At 46.6% G+C, this 19,469-nt stretch overlaps 1 protein-coding gene across 1 annotated transcript; it reads right to left on the bottom strand.

Annotated features, from left to right (window-relative positions):
- Positions 1 to 2,777: 2,777 nt before the first annotated feature.
- On the bottom strand, positions 2,778 to 12,110 carry LOC117857783 (glycerol-3-phosphate acyltransferase 1). Its single transcript, XM_034740640.2, has 2 exons — positions 11,047 to 12,110; positions 2,778 to 3,859 (listed from the first exon to the last, which is right to left on the bottom strand). Exons 1-2 carry the CDS (start codon positions 11,836 to 11,838, stop codon positions 2,996 to 2,998), a joined length of 1,656 nt encoding a protein of 551 aa, XP_034596531.1. The 5' UTR covers positions 11,839 to 12,110; the 3' UTR covers positions 2,778 to 2,995.
- Between the last annotated feature and the right edge of the window lie 7,359 nt (positions 12,111 to 19,469).

Genomic DNA, 19,469 nt, shown 5'->3' with positions numbered 1-19,469 from the left:
AAGCTCTGCTCTCAGCTCACCTTCACCGCTCTCTAAAGACGACGATGCCGTTCGCCTCCTTTTGCTCCCTTTCCGCTGTGCAGATATCATGGTGGCCAAAGCGTCAAGATTTGCTTTTTGTACATCCAGGCAACGATCCTGACCGAGGCGCCAATCAGTGAGGGGCTAAGCTTGATCTGCGCCAACAACGGTGGACTAGGGCGCAATGTAGGCACGGAATCTGCCGAGCCATTCGTCGGTTTGGAATGTTTTGATGGGCCTTTCTGGAGATTGAGTTGATGACGGCAAGACCTGTTTGGGCTATTTCCACAATTGGTGGTGCTGACGGATCCCCACCAATTTGGGCTTGTCAACGCTTGAGCCTTTTTAGGGGCCTCAGTTGTCCCCACTCTAAATTGGGCCAAATTTAATTTATGTTCAGGGTATCCCCGGTGGAGTCGTTTTGAGTGAGGTTCCGTCTCTAAACCTGCTTGTTCTCGTTTCGGTGGCACGCGCTTTTTTTTTTTTTTACTGCTAGCGCCTGGACGTAACCTTTCCGGTACCGCTAGCGCCTCGACGTAATCGTTGGACAGTGGATCCTATATTAATTATTACCCAAGCACTTATACGCGGACATCGTCCTACCACCGTGATCCTATACTGCTGTTTCGTCACGAGAGGGGAACCCAACGTCACGCGGCTCAGAGGGCAGAGAGATGATTGGTTGGAGATTTGGATAAGATGAAAATAGTTCATGTACCATAAAAAATTGCATCCGCAGTATTATAAAATAATCTATGCAACATCGAGAATATAATAAAAAAATTGTGAGTGCCGCAACATCAATGAAAACTTATTGCAACAACAAAAAAAGCACATGCGACATCCATAAAAAATGCTACTGCAACCTTGAACATAGCATCACCATCTCCATCGATCCAGTTGAGTTGTACATGAAAATAGAACTGGATCCAATTCTGAAACATTCGAATAAATCTATCGCAACAATTCATTTTGCTCTTCCAGAATCTAGTAAAAAGCTACTACAACATCAAGAAAATATTACCGCAACAAATCGATTTACTCATTGAAACATGTATGGATGCAAGTATGGATGGCATCACCATCTCCATCGATCCAGTTGAAACATTAGAACAAGGCTACTGCAACATCAAATTCATTGAGCTGCAACATGAAATCGTTGCCTTCACGAAGTTAGCCAGCGAGGAAGAAGGATACCCACGTGGCAACACCAATTCCTACCTTAACATCTCAAATGAACCATTGCAATATGCAAAATCAAATATTGAAACATCACAAATCCTGAAGAGGGGGCAAGCAAAAATCATAATAGAAATTCCAGAAAAGTGAACAAAATCTGCAACAAGAGAAACAAATAATTGAAACAAATGAAATAAATACACAAAATATCTGAATTGGCTATTGTGGTGTGGGGAGGAAGAGGATAGACGTGGGGGCGTGGGGGCAATATTTGCTATTGTTGGCGAGCTGTTGCAGGCCGAGGTCGTTGCCTGAGGAAGCCATCCCCACCGCGGTGCTGTGGACGGGAGGCGAAGGGCTTGCCGCCTCGAGGTACGGGCTGGGGAGCAGAAGGGCCGTCGTCATGGTGGCGGTGGGCTCGTCGACTGGTGGAGGAGCGGCGATGGCCTCAAGCGTGGACCACCTCGCGTCCCCCGCTTGCGGCACGAGGGGAGGCAAATCCGTAACGGCAACGAAGGAAGCAGGCGGCGAGGGCGGGTGGGGCAGGTCAAGCGGCGTCGTCGGTTCATCTCCGCCGCGGCCACGCCCAGCGCCGCCATGGCCTCCTCGCCGGAGGGCGCTACCTGTGCTGTTGTGCGTCGCTGCCGCGCCCGTGGGAGGAGCCACGTGCGGGCCTCGGCGAGCAGAGGGAGCACGACATTGTGTGCGGGCGCAACACGGACTCGAGGCAGGATACAACAGCTAGGAAGTTGTGCCGGCGCTCAGCCTCATCGACCTGAGGGAGCAGAGGGAGAAATGGATGGCCATGAGAAAAGCAAGGAAGCAGATAACGGTGGGGGATATGTCTCTGAAAGGAGGAGTCGGCAGTGGATAGCTTGTGGACGATGTAAAAAAGAAGCAGTGAAATATGTGGAGCATGTTGCGTCACGCGTCATTGGTCTGTCCGGAAAAACGTTCTCGCGTTGGACGCCCCGTGGATAACATTACCGTTTGTTTTTTGAAACGCATGCGCCTTGCTTAATTGTGAATTTGTGATTTTGTTGAGAAGAAATACTTTTCGTCCTTGCGCCGAGCCGAGCTGCTGACCACCTCAAAGATGTGTTAGATGTGGACTCTCAGGATCGGGACTTTGCTGAAACTCAGCAACGGCCCTGAAGAAGATATGTTACTCTGAAAGAAATATTGCAGTTGACGATGCTCAATAGATATTTTCAGCAGATGAGCTATCAAAGTGGGTGGCTGATGTACATAAATGTGAAGGTAAGAGATCGCTAAAGGCGCTTGATTGACAATCTACAAAGAAATTGTGTTTTTCTTTGGAGCTAGAGTTGCTAATCGAATACTGTTGGGGGCCTTCGTTAAGGAGATCTAAAAGAAGCGTGCGGGTCTGCTTAAGCTGAATAAGCCAGGAGTGATAATTTGTTCAACAAAATTTCTCCAAGATTTTTTGACAAGGATGCATGGCACACCACTAGCACTGCATTGTTTGGCACTCCATCTCATTTAGGATTAGCTGGAATTGGCTGATACTACAAAAAGTTTTGAAAAAGGTTGGCAAATGATTCTGCAAGACGATCAGACCAAATTAACATATACTATTTGATTCGAACTTCAATCCAAGCATCTACTATTTGATTAGTCTTTGGAGCTAATCAAACATTCTTTACACAAGAGAACCAAAATATCCATTACTTGCACACAAATTACAGTAACTAACTTTTCACAATAATTTACTCAGCATGTATGCATAAAAACACACCCAGCTGTTGCAGTTGCAGCGCACGCCCGGCGCTGCCTACTTGGCGACCACGCCGTCGTTGCCGGCCAGCATCATGTACTTGTCGCGGCGAGTCAGCCCGGTGCACTCGAACTCGAGCGCCTCGCCGAGCCGCCGCTGCACCCAGTTCGCCACCTCCACGCCCGTCCTGCCCCCGGCGCGGGTCCACTCCCGCGGCACCGCGCCCAGGAACTCCACCCGGTACGACGGCGCCGGGTTGGCGAAGAACGCCACGGGGTCCAGCCACTTGTGCCCGCTCGCCGTCGTGCCGTAGAGCGCCGTCACCTGCGCGTCCAGCGCCACGGGCTCCATGTCGTCCGCGAGCTCCGCGAACAGCGGGCTGAACCGCAGCAGGTAGGGCTCGCGGCACGTCGTGCCCTCGGGGCACACCGCGAGGTCGCCCTGCCTCAGCAGCCTCGACATCGTCTCGGCGTCCCGCGCGCGGTCGCGCGTCAGCCGCACCGTCTTGATGGGCGCGATCAGCTCTGAAAGCCGACTGAGGCTGTACGTCAGGGCCGGAACGGGCTTCTGCAGAGCCGAGGAGAGCATGATGGGGTCGACCAGCGTCCGGTGCGTGCACACGTAGAGGACGCCCCTGCGCTGCTTGCCATCAGCCGGCGGAGTGCGGAGGCCGGAGGTGCGGTAGCGGAGGCCGAAGATGGCGGCGGCTAAAAGCTGGATCTTGAAAGGGAGGACGATGCCGATGTTGATGCGGATGACGGAGAGGATGACGCCGAGCGGCAGGAAGAGGAAGAAGGCGAGCATGGCGGCGGGGGTGGGGAGGAAGGCGAGGCGGCCGTCGTGGAAGATGAGCGCCTTCGGGTGCTTGTCCCGCGGTAGCTTGGCGCTCTTTGCGCTCTCTCTGCTCACGACATAAACTTCCTGCGAGAAACGAAATCATAGCCGGTCAGTAAGATATTCCTGTGAGAAATGAAATGGTTCGATGGAATGAAATTCGGGTTGGCATCTTGCCCCACTTAGGTTCATCGGGAAAAGTTTATTTATTTCTATGAGATTTTAAATTACTCTGATTTAAGTAAAACAGGAAGTATATATTGGTGATTTAGCTTCAAGGCTCTATCCAAACAGGTTTTGGCATAGAAAAGAAAGGTTAACGTTTTCCATCTTCACAATGAGACTTCATCACTTTCATTTTATTCAATTTGTTTAATAGGATTTCATCACTTATACTACTGCTATTATTTTACAAAAAATTCCCCAGATAATCAAAATTGACTAGTCAACAATTACTACTCCCAGTATTTACAGAAGTAAGACATTACTACTATTTTCCGTTCATCAAAATATCTGGGCTCCCATAATTTATATTATGGTTGCTGTACGCCAAAGGGAAATTACGACGCCTTTCAGCCTGATCTTAGACCCTAACTCATCCTCCATGGACGAATCCTCCGTGGACGAACCTTGCGAGGCTGTATTATGTATAACTATACTAAAAGAATATTCAAGGACAATAACTTAATCATTCATGTCCTGTTCTCCTTTGAAACAGTGTTATTCGATCTAGTATAAATTCCAAGGATTTCTTTTCCTCCACTTGCTCTACGGATCATCAAGACACTTTTGCATCTCCCCCAACCAAACGTGGACAAGGGCATCCTGTGAGACAATTATTTGTGTGCTCCTATCAGTATCAACCTGATTGCGTCAAAATTCATAGACGCCGTTGGTCTTTATCACAGTATGTTGATTACTCGGAAGGCATGTGGTGCCAACAAACTAAAATCTGTTAAGGTACGGTGAATCTTTGATGTCTTTGATCATTCTCAATGCAAAAAGTTTCATATTTATGTTTTGAAGAGTGCCACATAAGCAAAAATGTATATAGTTCATAAATGAAATAGTTCACACAATGCATAGTTTCATATTTTGTTATTTTCAAGACTACATGCAAGACACAAAGATCTTGGAAATAGTGTACACATGGTTTCATCCTCATGAAACTACTTTCTTCACTTACCTCACAAGTAGTATACCATGTCATCAAAATTGCTTATGTGGCTGATCATTTATGGTCATGATTACCTAGAGTGACACATCATCTAAAAATATTTGAAACTAGGATGAAACACCTCCCCTCAATGCATAGTTTCATCTCTTGTTATTTTCTAGGTTACATGCAAGACATAAGCTGTTTAGGAAACAGTATACACCGGGTTCATCCCCATGAAACCCATTTCACCTCTCCCTTATTTAATACACTACCACATCATAAAAATGCTGAAATGGCAGTCTACTTAATGGGTATGAAACCCCATTAAGAATAGCCTGAGTCAGAGTTTGAAAATCGTTACCGAGATGATCCATATCAATGAATGTCTGGACCCAATACAACATTCAATTGCTAAAAGAAGGTCCAACTATTCATGAATGATTTTCCGAGTACTCCTAAGGCATGTACACACCACATTTATTTTCTTAAAAAAGGGTCAAACTATTCATAAATGCCCTTTCCGGCTACTGCCTACTCATCCAACATGGCATTATCTATCTACATTTATTCGCATAAAAGGAGGACTAGTTATCCACGAAAGACTACAGTGTTGTCTCTATCAATCCATGAATAAGTAGCACATTTTTCAGAACTACTAGAATATCTGTTGAAAGATGATGATTAAATACTCCTAAACAAAAATAAACAAACATCACCACTGCACCAATCTAATTGAATATTTGCAATTTTATAAACAAATCTTAAGTTAAGCGAAAGGAAGACAATCTATGTAAAAAACAATAATGATTGGAGCACCAGCAGATCCGTGACTAAGTTTTCGTTTTCGGACTTCAATAACGATCACTGGCAACGCAACTCAATTTGACAACGTTGACTGAGTTTTCGTTTTCCGACTCCAGTATCGATCGCTGGCACACCACTCAATTCGACAACGAACACAAATCGGACTGCTCGTTTTGTACAACGAGTACCAAATCAATTTACTGATAGCTGTGTTCGCTGTCGATAGCCGATACTCATTTCCAACGCTGCTGTGTGCACCGTGGATGATTTATGATCGCTTGTACGCATCTGCAACAACAGCAGCTACCTAGCTAACTCTGAGGATGCCCCCCCCCCCCCCTCCCCCCACCCACGTACATAGGGCATTCATGCCTTGTCTGTATATTTTCCCTGCACCCTCTCATTCGCTTGAACCTTTCCGTCCTGGTATGAAGTTTGACCTTCCCTCGCAAGCCGGGATGGCTTGGGGCACGCATGGGTGCAATGCTCATGTGCTAGAGCAACTCTAAAAGTACCCTAAAAAATTCTTCCCTAAAACTATATATTGGGGGTTCTCCTAAAAAATTTTTCCTCAAAATCATATCAATCCATAGCAAATCGCTAATAAATTGCTCCCAATATTTCAAAACAGGCCACGTCATCGTATTGGGCCCATCAGAAGGGACGCGCGGGCGTGCGGGAATCAGAATTGGGGGAGGAACACCAACGCTAAAATATACACGGTGGTAGGCTGTTTTTTAGCGTAGTAAAAAATTGGGGAAGGTTTAAGTGAACTGTTGGAGTTCGTTTTTTCTCTTTTTCTCTAAAAAAGATATTAGAGGGATTGACCAGCACTGGGACTGCGTGGACGCGGACCACCGGTAGGTGGAGCCACGGCTGGACGGCTGGACGACATGGCCGCGGATCCGCGGTCGGACGACGCAACGGGGCGGACCGGCAGCTGGACGGCGCAGACTAGCGACGCGAGGTAGCAGCAGGGCGACGCGTGGGCGGAGCGCCGGAGCCGCAGGGCGCCGAGCTGAGCAGCAGCGCGACGCGAGGCAGGCTTGGATCGGCAGCAGAGTAACGAGAGAATGAGAGAACGAAAGAGAGCATCGAGAGAACGAGAGAGAGAGAGCAGACCAAGAGAAGATAAGGATCAGGGAGAAGATAGGGTAGAAAAATGTACGAGAGAGAAAATGAAAAAAATAAAGAATAAGAAAAAAGAAATGGAAAATAAGAAATGAAGAAAAATAAATAGGAGTAATAAAGGAAGAGGAAGAAGAAGCATTCGGGGTATTATGAACATTTGGTCACTTTCATCTATTTTAGAAGCTAGGAAAAACTGTTTTACCAAACATTTTGACTAAAAGATAGAAAAAAACCGCTTTACTAAAAAAACAGAGCCAAAACCATTTTTGCAAAAGTCAGGAGTGTGCCAAACGAACCCGCAATTTCCACGCACGCGTGAATGCATCGCAAGGTTCGAACCTTTTCCTTTCCCGAACTCTCTCTCCTTAAACTCCTGCCCCCGTAATTTGAAAACCCAGCGAATCGTTGCATGAAAACACATGGCCCAGTCATGTTCATTTATGGGCTAGTGTACAATAATAGCCCGTGTCGGACGGCCTCTTTGGGAACCGATCCCTGGTTGGACGGTAAAGCCGGTTGTACTAGTAAAACCAGCGAGGAGGACTGGTCCTCTCGGCCAGCCTGCAGCTTCCCTACCACACCCAGAGCAGGTGCGCCGAGACGAGCTACTGCAAAGCGAACTAGCGAAGGAAGGGTACTCCGTGGCGTGGCGTGTCCTGTCCGGGGACGCGGGGATAGTGGGCATGGGCACCGCCCGGCGTGCCCGAAGACAAAGAGTTCATAGGAATGCCAATAATGGAGGGGTCACCATGAAAGGACACAGGCCTCGGTCCCTTTGGCCTTTGCCCGCGGCCGCCGATCACCATGCCGGGCATTGCCACGCTCGTGGCCAGGTGCGCACGGCACACAAGGGTCCGGGCCTCCCGGGGCCGGGAGACGATAGTTGATGGACAGAGCGCACACGCTTAAATGCCACCAAACGCGCCGTGAATGCGCCTTCAATGGCGTGCCCTTGCTTACAATGCCCGTGCTGCGTGTCCGTCCTTTCCAACGAGACGCCGCGGGGGGCCATGCGGCCGATGCGCGCGGTCGCCTTGGCCCCCTTGTGAGGGTCGTGGCTCTGCGAGGATGGAGAATGCTGGATGCGCTGCTCCGGACTCCGGTGCTCCCACCGTGCCTCCGTGCCGCTTTGGTTCGAGCTCTCACGTGTTCGTCCGCTGGACCTGGACAGGCTACAGTGACTCACTGAGTGCTAACTCTGCAGATCCACAGTGCCCACACCAGGTACGCGGTCGATCAATCTGGTTACTCTGGAGTTTTCTAGTGCTCTCCTCGCGCTGTCCTTAGGTGGCCACGGCCCTATGGTCTCGTGGATCCAGTTTGCCAGTGGATTGTGCGATTACTTGGGACGTTTGGTTACTCTTACTTATTTTTAGCACGTGTCACATCGAATGTTTAGATATTAATTAGTAGTATTAAACGTAGACTATTTATAAAACTCATTACATAAGTGGAGGCTAAACGACGAGACGAATCTATTAAGCCTAATTAAACCTAAGTAATTCATTATTAGCAAATTGTTATTGTAGCAACACATTGTCATGATCTAATTAGGCTTAATAGATTCGTCTCGCCGTTTAGCCTCCACTTATATAATGGATTTTGTTAAGCCTCCACTTATATAATGGATTTTGTAAATAGTCTACGTTTAATACTTCTAATCAGTATCTAAACACGGGTGCTAAAAATAAGTGGACAAACCAGACCTTACTCTATACGGCGGTCTAATACACTAATACCGGTACAGTAGGATATTTGCTGGTCTACGCACCTTTGTTTGACAGCCATCGCTATCCTCTTAATTACAGGCGTCTATCTACGATGAAAAAGGACAGGGAAAGGAGCAAAGATTATGCTCGAGTCCATATCTAGCATATATCAATTAGTGTGTATCACTATTTCCCAGTCTACTAATATTCCTACTTTTGCTGAGCTCGAACTTGTAGTAGCTATCACTATTGCCGGCCTCTTTAATGGTCTAGCAACACTATCATGTTACCCTGTGTGTTGCGTAACTGGAGTGTATATCAGCTGGTTAGATTCTGAAACTTCTTGTCCACCGGATTTAATCCTCGACTCAGCATCGTACTTGCATTTTTCTGAATTTAATTCAGAAATTAACCATGTTATACTTTCAGTGGTAGGCGATGTACCCTCAATCAATCTCAGAATTTGCAAGGCCAGTCTCTCGAGGAATGTGTCTTCAGTATCGGGTCTCTCGAGGAATGTGTCTTCAGTATCGGGTCCAAACCTCCCTTTAGTACCGGTTGTGCAACCAATATTGCTATGTCAAATAACTGCTACTAAAGGGAGCCTTTAGTACCGGTTGTTTATACCAATCGGTACTAATTTGTGGACCCCACTCGACCGTCCTCGCGTCACCGCCGGCCACCCTTTCTCCTCATCCCCGCTGGCCGCCCTTCCTTCTCGTCACCGCCACCTCACCTCCCCCGCGACCCCCTCGCCTAGGCCTAGCCGGCTGCCCTCGCAATGCACTCTGTTGGCCCCCTCGCGCCACCAGCCACCATTGCCCAAAGAGAGAGAGGTGAGGCCATGCACCTCGTCTTGCCGCGCTGCCATCCCTCAGATCCCGCCGCTCCCACCACGCCTCCTCGTTTTCCCATCACGTCGTCTTGCAGATCCCGCTGCTCCACGCGCCATCGCCCACTGCTGCTCTACGCGATGTCGCTTGCTGCAGTACCCCGCACCATCGCCCGCCACTTCGCCTCTACGCTCCCCCATGGCCGTGTTGTCGCCTCACCTCGCCCCACCGCCGCTCCTCACCGGTGTCGCAGTGAGGGGCGCGTGGAGGGGAGAGGGGAAGGGCAGCTATGAGGGGAGGGGAGGCGTGCCGGTGAGGAGCGGACCATGGGAAGAAGGGATCGGGGGAAGAAGGGACCAGGGGAGATGGGAGAGGGAGGGAGGCCGTTTAGGAGAAATTAAAGAGGGAGAGTCAGAAACGGATAGAGAGAAGCGGACGCGTGCGGACTTCAATCCAGTGAAGACCAAATTTCGAAACCCCACCCACCAATTAGTACCGGGTGGAGCCTCCACCCGGTACTAAAGTCTCTTAAGTACATAAGTACCAGTTGGAGGCTTCAACCGGTACTAATTTGTGACCTTTAGTACCGGATGATGCCTCCACCCGGTACTAAGGGGGTCAGGGGGTTCCTCGAGGATTAGCCGTTAGGCCCGGTACTAATGTTCAGCACCGGGTCAATACACAACCGGTACTGAGCCTGTAGTGAATGTGGTCATAGATGTAGGATTGCGTGCGTGTGTTTGTTAGGATGAGTGTTCGTGTATGTATACGGTCTGTATCGTGTGATTCGAAAACCCTGTGTCTCGTGCGAATATATGTCTCGAAGTTTGTTAGCTGCTTTCCGACCATTTATTTATTTATGCGAGCATTTCTAATATTTTTAGGATAAATTGCAAAGGAATAAAAATGGCGGTGGCGCCCCTCAATCAATCACTAATAGTACTCCCTCTATGGGAGATGCAATTAATTAACACCTGCCTAACTAATCAACAAAGATTAAACTAATGATAAGGGAGTACTAGCTGATTATGCAAAAATGCTATTTACAGATAACTTTTAAATGTTCCAAGTACTTATATTCGCGTATGTGTAATCCTATTCCTAGCAAATTCGAAATTATGGAGGTGCCCTGGGTGCGGTAAATTGGCGTCTTGTTCTGTTTGGATCTAGTCTTGTTCGGTTTGGATCCACTCAACTAAAATTTAGCTAGTTTAAATTTAGAAATTTTTTTTAATTAGATAAAGTTTAGCTAACGGTGTTTAGATCCACAAGCTAAATGGTAGTTGAAGAGGTATTTATCTATCCTACCCTCCCTCCCACTTTGCAAACCTTTCCCGAGGAAGGTGATGGAGGGGTAATTTGATCTTTTAACAGTTTAGCTAAGTTTGAAAGGAATTTTTAGCTAGCTAAACTTTAGCGGAGTCTCAACATGGCCTAAGATATTAAAAAATCATCTTAGCAAAAAGAGATATTATTCCCTTACAAAATTTAAAAACAACCCTAATTATTGGTGGCTACTTTTCATGAGACGTTAATGATGCTTATCGGTACTATGCAGTTATTAATTGCTTCAAATCAAGCAGGTCTCCTTGTATGGCAAAGGAAAAAAAACGCTACGTGTAATTGTAAAGCACACACCTTGCAGTAGGGTGCGAAATGATGGTCGACCGGGTTGGGGTTGCTGACGACGCCCACGTCGGCCATTGCACCCTCGGCCCCGAACGCCTCCTTCAGTACGTTCTGCCTCAGCTCCGTCCCCTGCGTGGGCCCGGTCAGCAGCCCCGTGAAGTAGCGGCGGCGGCCGACCGTGACGACCTGCAGCTGGGGGCCGACCACCGCGTCGGCGGCCATGTATTCCCTGAGGAACCACTCGGACATGGCCCTAGGCGCGCTGGTGACCACCACCTTCCTCCTCGAGGGGAGCCACAGGCGCTCGTAGACCAGCGCGTTGAGCTGCTCCATGTAGTGCTTGGGCAGAACGGCGCGGGCGACGAGGTCCATGTCCCTGGGCCTGAGCCCCGCGAAGGTGACGAGCGCCATGACCCGGACGCCGGCGCCGGCGCGGCGCTCCCCGAGGGCCCAGACGAGCGGGAAGGCGCAGAGCAGCAGCATGGCGCGGAGCAGGCTGCCGCCCTCGAAGGCCACGAGCATGAAGTAGGGGAAGAGCGTGGTGGAGCGCAGCAGCGCGCCGTGCATGTCGCACACCACCGTCCCGTCTGCCGCCGCGACAGCGGCGGCGTCATCAAGGATGGCGGCGCCCTTGGCGGTGGCGGCATGGCCCTGCTGCGGCTTGGCGGTGGACGGCGGCGGCTTGGCGGCGGCGTTGCGGTAGTAGAGCTGGAAGGCCTGGCGCCTGAGCTTCCTGGCGGCGCGGTGGAACGTGAAGAGCCATTGCGCGGCCACCTTGGGGAGGACAGCTGGAGGCACCATCTCCGGCCTCTCTCCCTCCGATCCTTTCCTAGGTACAGCACGTAAACACCGCTGCTCCTCTAGACCACTTCAGGCATGCATACAGAGTAGGAAGCTGCGTGCCGGCCTGTATGTGGAGATGGTTTCGTTACTTGTAGCTCGGCAGAGACAGAGCTTGCTTGGCTCGGTTTATATCCTGTTCTGTCGCTGCTGCAAATGGTGAAGAGCGTGGGGAACTCGGAGTGCCAGGGGCGGTGTGGTGTAGTGCAGGGCGTGGAGGGAAGGGGTCTATATATAGAGGCAGGATGCGTATACGGCGGGAGTAGACGAGTAGTGGTGGTCTTGTGGCCGTAGGTAGGGGAATTTAAGGAGGTGGGTGGGAGAAAGTGAAAAGAGTAGCGGCAACAGCAGCAGCAGCGGTGGCAGTGAGTTTGACCATCGCACGCCGTGGCCGGTGGGCGAGGGGCAGCGAGCTCGGTCGATTGGTGCGCGCCTCGCCTCTGCGCCGCATTCATGAGGCCCGGGCGCGCTCTCTGCGTCGTCGTCGTCGTCCTAGCATGGGGGCGCCCGCCGGCGCCGTGCGCACCAGGATACACGGCGGCCACTCGCGCGCCGTTCGCCACCAGCCCACCACACGCATGCAGGCGTGGTGCCAGTACCCAAGGATGGGCGGCGAACGAGGCTCGCTCGCGCCGTGGACCGGGGGAAGGACGACGCCAGCCGCGCGCGGCTCGCGGGGGGCATGGTTGCCGCGTCGCTGGTCATATGCGTGGCTCCGGCTACCGAGACGTAGCGAGGGGGTAGTCCTAGCTCGCTATAGCTCGGGTGAGGGCTGAGAGGCTATGGAGCTTGGTGCCGTGCGCTGCAGCTTCATGGCGTGTGATCGACGTGACCGGCTGACCGCCGATCATTGATGGAGTCGCACGTTCGCGTTCGGGGTTGGTTTGGTGACGGGCGCCACAGGGAGTTGTACGGATGATGTGCTAGGTCCCGCCAGGGCTAGTACACTGGACGTGAGGAGGGTGCAGGATGCCAGATGAGCTATTCAGCTTTGCCGAAAGCCGCAAGCGGCTGCAGTTCCTGCCTCGCGCGCCGTTAATCTCTACGCGACGTACAGCCGAGAAAAGAACCGCAGACAGTAACGGATAACAGGTTCCAGCGTCGATCGAGTACAAGGACGAGGACTGGACTGCTGTAGTCAGGTAGGTCTACCGTCTACGGCATATGCATCATGCATGTGCTCGCTGATGTGCATGTGTATCGGTAAGGATGGGTCTCTGTTCATAGTTCATTTCCCGTGGCACCAAGGTATACATAATAAAATGCGACATGTTGTTTTTTTTTTACAAAATGTGACATGTTGGGTGAGACAGTGCGGAGTTTAAGGGAGATAGTTATTGCGTCTGTTAGCAACAGCATTTCACAAACAAAATTATTTTTCTTTTCATATATTTTTTTAAACCATTTCATTGCCATCTCTTGTCAAATTAAAGGCTGCTGCAGTCAACTGTCAACATCAAGTAAAGCTATATGAATGCTGCCTGAACACTCCCTGAAACATAGGGTATTTTGGCTATGCACCTAAGCATTAGACAAAGTAAACAAAATTTTAGAAGGGAGGTGTTGACGGCAAAAATTGACACTATAGAAGTTTGTTGACTAATCTGGGCAAGCTGGTTTTATAAACATTGTCAAAACTCTAATTGGATTTTACCATTGTGTATATCTTGTTGAGACGATCCAAATGTGAATATAGAACGACGTTTAATTCGGAGTTCGGATGGAGTTATGATTGTGAAAATATTCACACCTGAACGAACAGGTCAGAACAGTTTGGATGGGCGGTCAGACCGATTTGGTCAGCCTAATTCAAGTTAGGAGTATATTTTGACACATGATTTGTATAAGATTCGACTTCTATATTTATGAAGGGTCACGGACGATTGAGGGCAACCTAATCAAATCAAAAAATTATGCATTTACTTTTTATCTCCTAAACCCTAAACTCCTTTTCCAGCCTCCCTCATTGTTCATCTACTAATCTCCACGACCATAGATGGCATCCTAGGCTTGCTGGTCGACCCTAGGACACGCTAGTGACGTCCACGCTTTGACAGGGTCCCTTTCGGGCGATAGCTTCGACGACCTTTGCCTAGTTTGCTCCTAAACTAGTCGTTCATCACCACATAAGTGCGTTAGTTATTCCTTTGCTGGTTTGCTCGTAAACTTTTGTGGTAGTTATCCTCTCAAACGATGGACTTGGGCTAAACTCTAGGAAATCGGTTTGACTGGGTTGTTGAACCGGTCTGACCAATCCGCGCAGCATCACTACCATTCGGTCCATTCACGACCGCATGCTCTAGTGCTTTTGTGTGTTGACCAAAATTTTGCGTCAACATGAGGTAGCAAATTATTAAGTGCATCCGTACAAGTAGTCCACAGTTTATCATATTTACCTGGTGCAATTTTTATCGTGGTAATGTAGCATGTTTTTTTACCATATAAACCATGTTTTCACAAATGTAGTGTTTTATAAATGACCATGAGCGATATTGATGAGCATTGGCCGCTACTTTTTATAAGACGATGATAGTTAAAAAAATTTAATACATTATGAGATGCTCCCTCCATCCTAAATTATAGGCCATTTCAATTTTTCTAGATTTATAGGTTTTGCTATGCATTTAGTAGTGTATATCTAGATGCATAGTAAAAGCTATGAACCTAGAAAAGCTAAAACGACATAGAAAAGCTAAAACGACATATGTCTATATGTATAGGAAAAGCTATGAATTTAGATAAACTAAAACGACTTAAATTAATTTAGGATGGAGAAACTATTATTGTATTGCACCAGGTTTAAAGCACCTATTACACCTTTGCAACATTTTTTTTGGGTTCAAGAATTCTCACTTTGCATCACCTTTTGGCACTGGATCGGATAGCTTGGAGTGGCCTTGAGTCCACATGCCAATCATAGAAGCGGCTTGAATGTGCCATAAGGGTTGCCACAAGTGCAGATGCCATGGGCTCATGGCAAGCGGATGTGAACTATTGGCACGCTAAAAAGGGTAGACATACACATTTTTTTTAAAATCAAATAAAAAGTTGATAAAACCATAGAACATCAAATGATACAATATAGAGAAGTTTAACCGTGCTCTCTCTTCAATGTCACACAATCATGCACAGAAGGAATACATAATCTATATGCCACAGCTTGCATAAAACTATACCTGTTTTACTTGTGATGCAATAACAATATGAATACCATGGTATAAGATTTTTTAAACTTAGTGAAAGGGCCTCTAGGCCGGTGGTTAGAGTACCTGAGTAGCACCTAGCAGGTCCGGGTTCGACTCCCCGTGAGAGCGAATGAAACGGGTCTGGAATAAAAAATTATAAAAAAATAGGTAGGAGCTTCCACTGCTGACTTCAGTCAAAAACAGATTTTTTTACTTACCAAATCTACTGTCTATAAAGTCATGGGTCAAGCTAATACTGAAGTCCAACACAATCCCTCCACGTTGAGGGATAAGGGAGCATAACCATGGGAACCTCGGATTCAGCTCAAGGCTCAAGACTGTTTTCTAGTTCAAAGGACAAGAAAGCATAGGAAGCAGACCTTCTGTCACACCCTGAAATGTTTGGATTTCAGAATGTGATTAGAAAGAATAATTCAACAATGATTTTCTCATAATTTTAAATTTTTTCCCTACATTTATTTTCTTGATAGGAAATTTAGTATAGGAAAAATAATTGGTTCTTTTTCAGAATTAATTAAAGTGGTTCTATGTGTATTGGATTCATGCTGATGTATCTTGATGTTTCATGAGTGCAAAGGTTTTAAAATTCGTTTAGACGATGTTTAGGTGCCCCTGAGATTTTCCAGATTTCTTGGAATTTATTCTCATTTTTCTAGAGCTACTTCTATTTATTAGAAGGCTCTAGAATCTCTTTCATGAGGTCCAAATATTTTATTTGGACTCCTCGTGCCCAAACTATCTCTAGAATTTTTTTTAGAATTTTTGGGATTTTCGGAGTATTTTTCATGATTTAAATAAATTATCTAGATTTTTCTTTACACAGGAAATTATTTCTGAAATTACAGAAACCCATAAATCCCTTTTGGATCGGATCCAACCTAACCTGATCCAGATCCTCTTTCTGTTTGTGGGCCCCTGCACCCTTTTGGGTTGAGCCCGTGAGGCCTGCTAGGGGCCCAGTCCGACCCAGCTACTAAGCAACTCTCCCCGTCTCTTGGCGTTGTACTACGCCGCCACCGGCCATCCTCGGCTTGCGTGCCAAGTGATCCTCGTGCTCTGCGCCCCTGTAAAATGCGAGGACCTGGCCTCGTGCACCCATGTTTCCTCCTGCCGCCTCGCTTCCCTTGCTTGCGCAGCACCGCGTGTCATCGATTGCCAGAGCCGAGCACCATTGCCATCTTTGCCGCTCCGATTTGCCATGCCCGTTGACCGTCGGAGCAAGTTGGAGCTACTAGGAGCTCCGTGACGTCAAAGAGCAGCTCCGCCATTGGTCCTCGTCGCCAATGCCCCACTAGAGCACTTCCCGCACGTGAAGACCTAAGCCGGCCACCATTGTCTGCCGTCCATCGGTCGTCGTCGATTCATCGCGACTAAAGCACCGCCTGCAGAATCCACCACCACCACAGGCTTCCCCTAGTCAAGAGGAAGCTTCGCCACTCGGACTTGAAACCCCACGATGCCGGAGCCCCGCCGGCCATACGAAGGCCGAGCTGCTCACCATCCAACCTTCATCACCAGCCGTTGGCAAATCCCGGCTGATTCTGTGCTCCTCCTCCGCTAGTGAGACCCTCTATGAGTTCCCCTCAACCTCCTCTCTCGATCCCTCATGTTAACCGCAAGCCTAGACTGCCGAACCACCGTCAATTTTGCCGGCCAGAGAGCCATCCACCACGACCAAGCTCCCTAAGATTTTTTTGCATCTAGGCCCCTGGAGAACCCTGTAATGACTAGCTTATCTTTTGTGTCTTGTCAAATCTACATATAACCCTCTGAAAGTACTAGATGCGTTCAACTGAGCCCAAGCCATGCTCTTTTTATGAATCTAACCCTGAACTTGGGCCTTTTGACGAGCACTGTTCAATGCGTCTCGGCAAACTTCTCTGCAAGCCCTTTTGATCTTTAGTTATCACATCTAAGTCCTTGCAGCCTTGTTTAACCCATAGATTCCACGTTTCAGTTCTGTTTTAATCCATTCTTGTTGCGTTAGATTCATCCGACCTTAAACTATGTGTTTAATCATGTTCTCTATTTTGTAATTTGTTCAAAATATTAATATGATTCATCCCAACTTATATAGTTGCTTTTTTAATTAAATTCTAATTAGAGTTCAACCCGTGTTTTCATAACTAATGTAAATTTGGCTAATACTTATTTAAACAACTCTTCCAATTAAAAGCTAACTAGAGATATACCTCGACTTTTCATAAATTAAACTTAATTTAATTAATATTTATTTAATTTGTTTTATAAATAAAAGCTATGTAGGTTATATCTCGGGTTTTCATAATTAAATGTTAATTTGACTAATGTAAATATAAAGATGTTTTAAATTATAATTGGTGAGTTTAACATGAATCATAAAGCTATAAGCTTAGATGCTTTTACATGTTTCTTTTAAAATCAAATGTTTAATTTGCATGAATTGTACTTAAATATTTATAAATAAAATTGGACTAAGTTTTACATCATATTTTCATATATAAATGTTATTTGATTAATTCCATCTAAGGGTATTTCTCTTAAATACCTTTACATTATTTTTCTCAACTAAAATAAATGAAGCATGTAGCTCTTATCTTTTCTTTTATGATTGAAATATCTCGATAGCGTTGCCTTTTCAACCTTAGTTTTGTTTTCAGCGTTTCTTGCGTGACCATAGAACCGAGCCCTATCCTTTAATGCGCTCTTTGAAAGCTTTTCTTTTGACTGATGTACTATTCTTAGTTGTAGTGTTTGTTTGCTTTGTACGCTTGCGCCTCATGATTGCTATGAGTAGAAGGAACACCATTCAAGTGTTTTGAAGAGCAAGAGCTGAAGATAATCTGAGCAGCTATTCTTTCTTCTCTTTGAAGAAAGACAAGTGTGTCCTTGTGCTTTTATCCCAATAACAATATTTAATCACTATTGCATATGCCTGCATTTAATTTGATGGGTCCTATTAAGTTTTGCCTAGTTTTTATGATCATTCCTTATCAACCTGGGTTTATCTTTCTGTTGGGTAGCTATACTTAGCTGCTATACTTGGGTTAGGGTGGTTTTAATGAACTCAATGATTAAACTTTTTTAATTTATGCTATACCTTTCACTAATACAAGATCACGATGCTTAATTGGAACATGGAGAACCACCTAGGAAAATAGTGCAATCACAAGGCTATATGGCTCTAGCTTAGCTAATTAATTAGAAACTCTAGTTTGGGTGGCCTTCCTGAAAGGGCAAGAGGGGTTGCATCGTTGGGGTATAGCCCGATCCTCTTGAGTGGTATTCTTGGCTAAGGAACTGCACTCATTAGGGAGGGTTATGCTCTACTTTGACTTGAAACCTTAGCGGGCTACTTCTTATTAGGGAATCTTTGTAAAGGTCTCTCACCTTGGAAGTGTTTAAGAGGCTAGCTACCTCAGGCGACATGGGAAACATAACTTGTGGGTAAAGATGTACAACCTTTGTAGAGTGTCTTAAACTGATATATCAGCTGTGCTTACGGTCAAGAGCGGCCTGAACTCTCACATAATTAATCTATCAAAATTTGAATTAAAATGCTATTATTTATTGCTGTTATCTTTATTTATGTTCATGCTTAATGTGGTTTGGTATATACTTATACCTTAGTATTCAAGTGCTAATAAAATTTGACCAACTAAAAATGCTTAATGCAATCAACCAGTCAACCTTTCTTTGTTTAAACCTTGCATTCATACTTTCTCCATACTTGCTGAGTACGACATGTGCTTACACTTGCTATAAACAATGTTGCCCAGAAGAAGAAGTTACTTAAAGTTTGTTGAAAATGGTGTTGAGTTCTAGGCGTATGCAACCCCCGGTCGATTGCATGCGAAGTTGGACCCTCCGTTTCCAGGATCAAGCGTATATCTCTGATAGACTCTTTTTCTTTACGTGATACTGTTACTGTTATTAACTTGTAATACCACTATATGTATGAAACTAGATGTTGGCATACATATAGGTAGCACTTGCTTTTGTTTTAAAACCGGATGTGACAGAAGTCATGGGTCACGCTAATACTGAAGTCCAACACAATTACTCCCACCACGTTGAAATATAAGGGAGCAGAACCATGGGAACCTTGGATTCAGCTCAAGGCTCAAGACTGTTTTCTAATTCAAAGGACAAGAAAGCATAGGAAGCAGACCTTCCCTCATAGTTCATGTAATTGTAGTAATGTGTTGAGTTTATGTGGAAATACATATAAGAAATTGATTACTAAAATTAGGACTTGAGTTGCACTAAAGCTTATGATGGTGTTTGACTTGACTTGGTTTTTGCGAGTTCAAAGTTTCATGATTTGTAAATTAAAATTTTGATTTTTTAAATTAAGCAAATTCTTTTCTGTTTGAATTCTAGGCATCTATGGCTTCTCGGAGAGTG

Source organism: Setaria viridis, chromosome 5 (genome assembly GCF_005286985.2).
Source record: "Setaria viridis chromosome 5, Setaria_viridis_v4.0, whole genome shotgun sequence".
Classification (NCBI taxonomy): Eukaryota; Viridiplantae; Streptophyta; class Magnoliopsida; order Poales; family Poaceae; genus Setaria; species Setaria viridis.
Note: the sequence above shows the minus strand (reverse complement) of the source record. Positions and strands in the feature narration are given on the sequence as shown.

Bases quoted from the DNA above. Each gene is read 5' to 3' on its own strand.
- LOC117857783 (XM_034740640.2), bottom strand. From the start codon at position 11,838: ATGGTGCCTCCAGCTGTCCTCCCCAAGGTGGCCGCGCAATGGCTCTTC. The intron at 3,860-11,046 runs GTGTGTGCTTTA...CGTTTCTCGCAG, and splicing joins ATTTCGCACCCTACTGCAAG to GAAGTTTATGTCGTGAGCAG.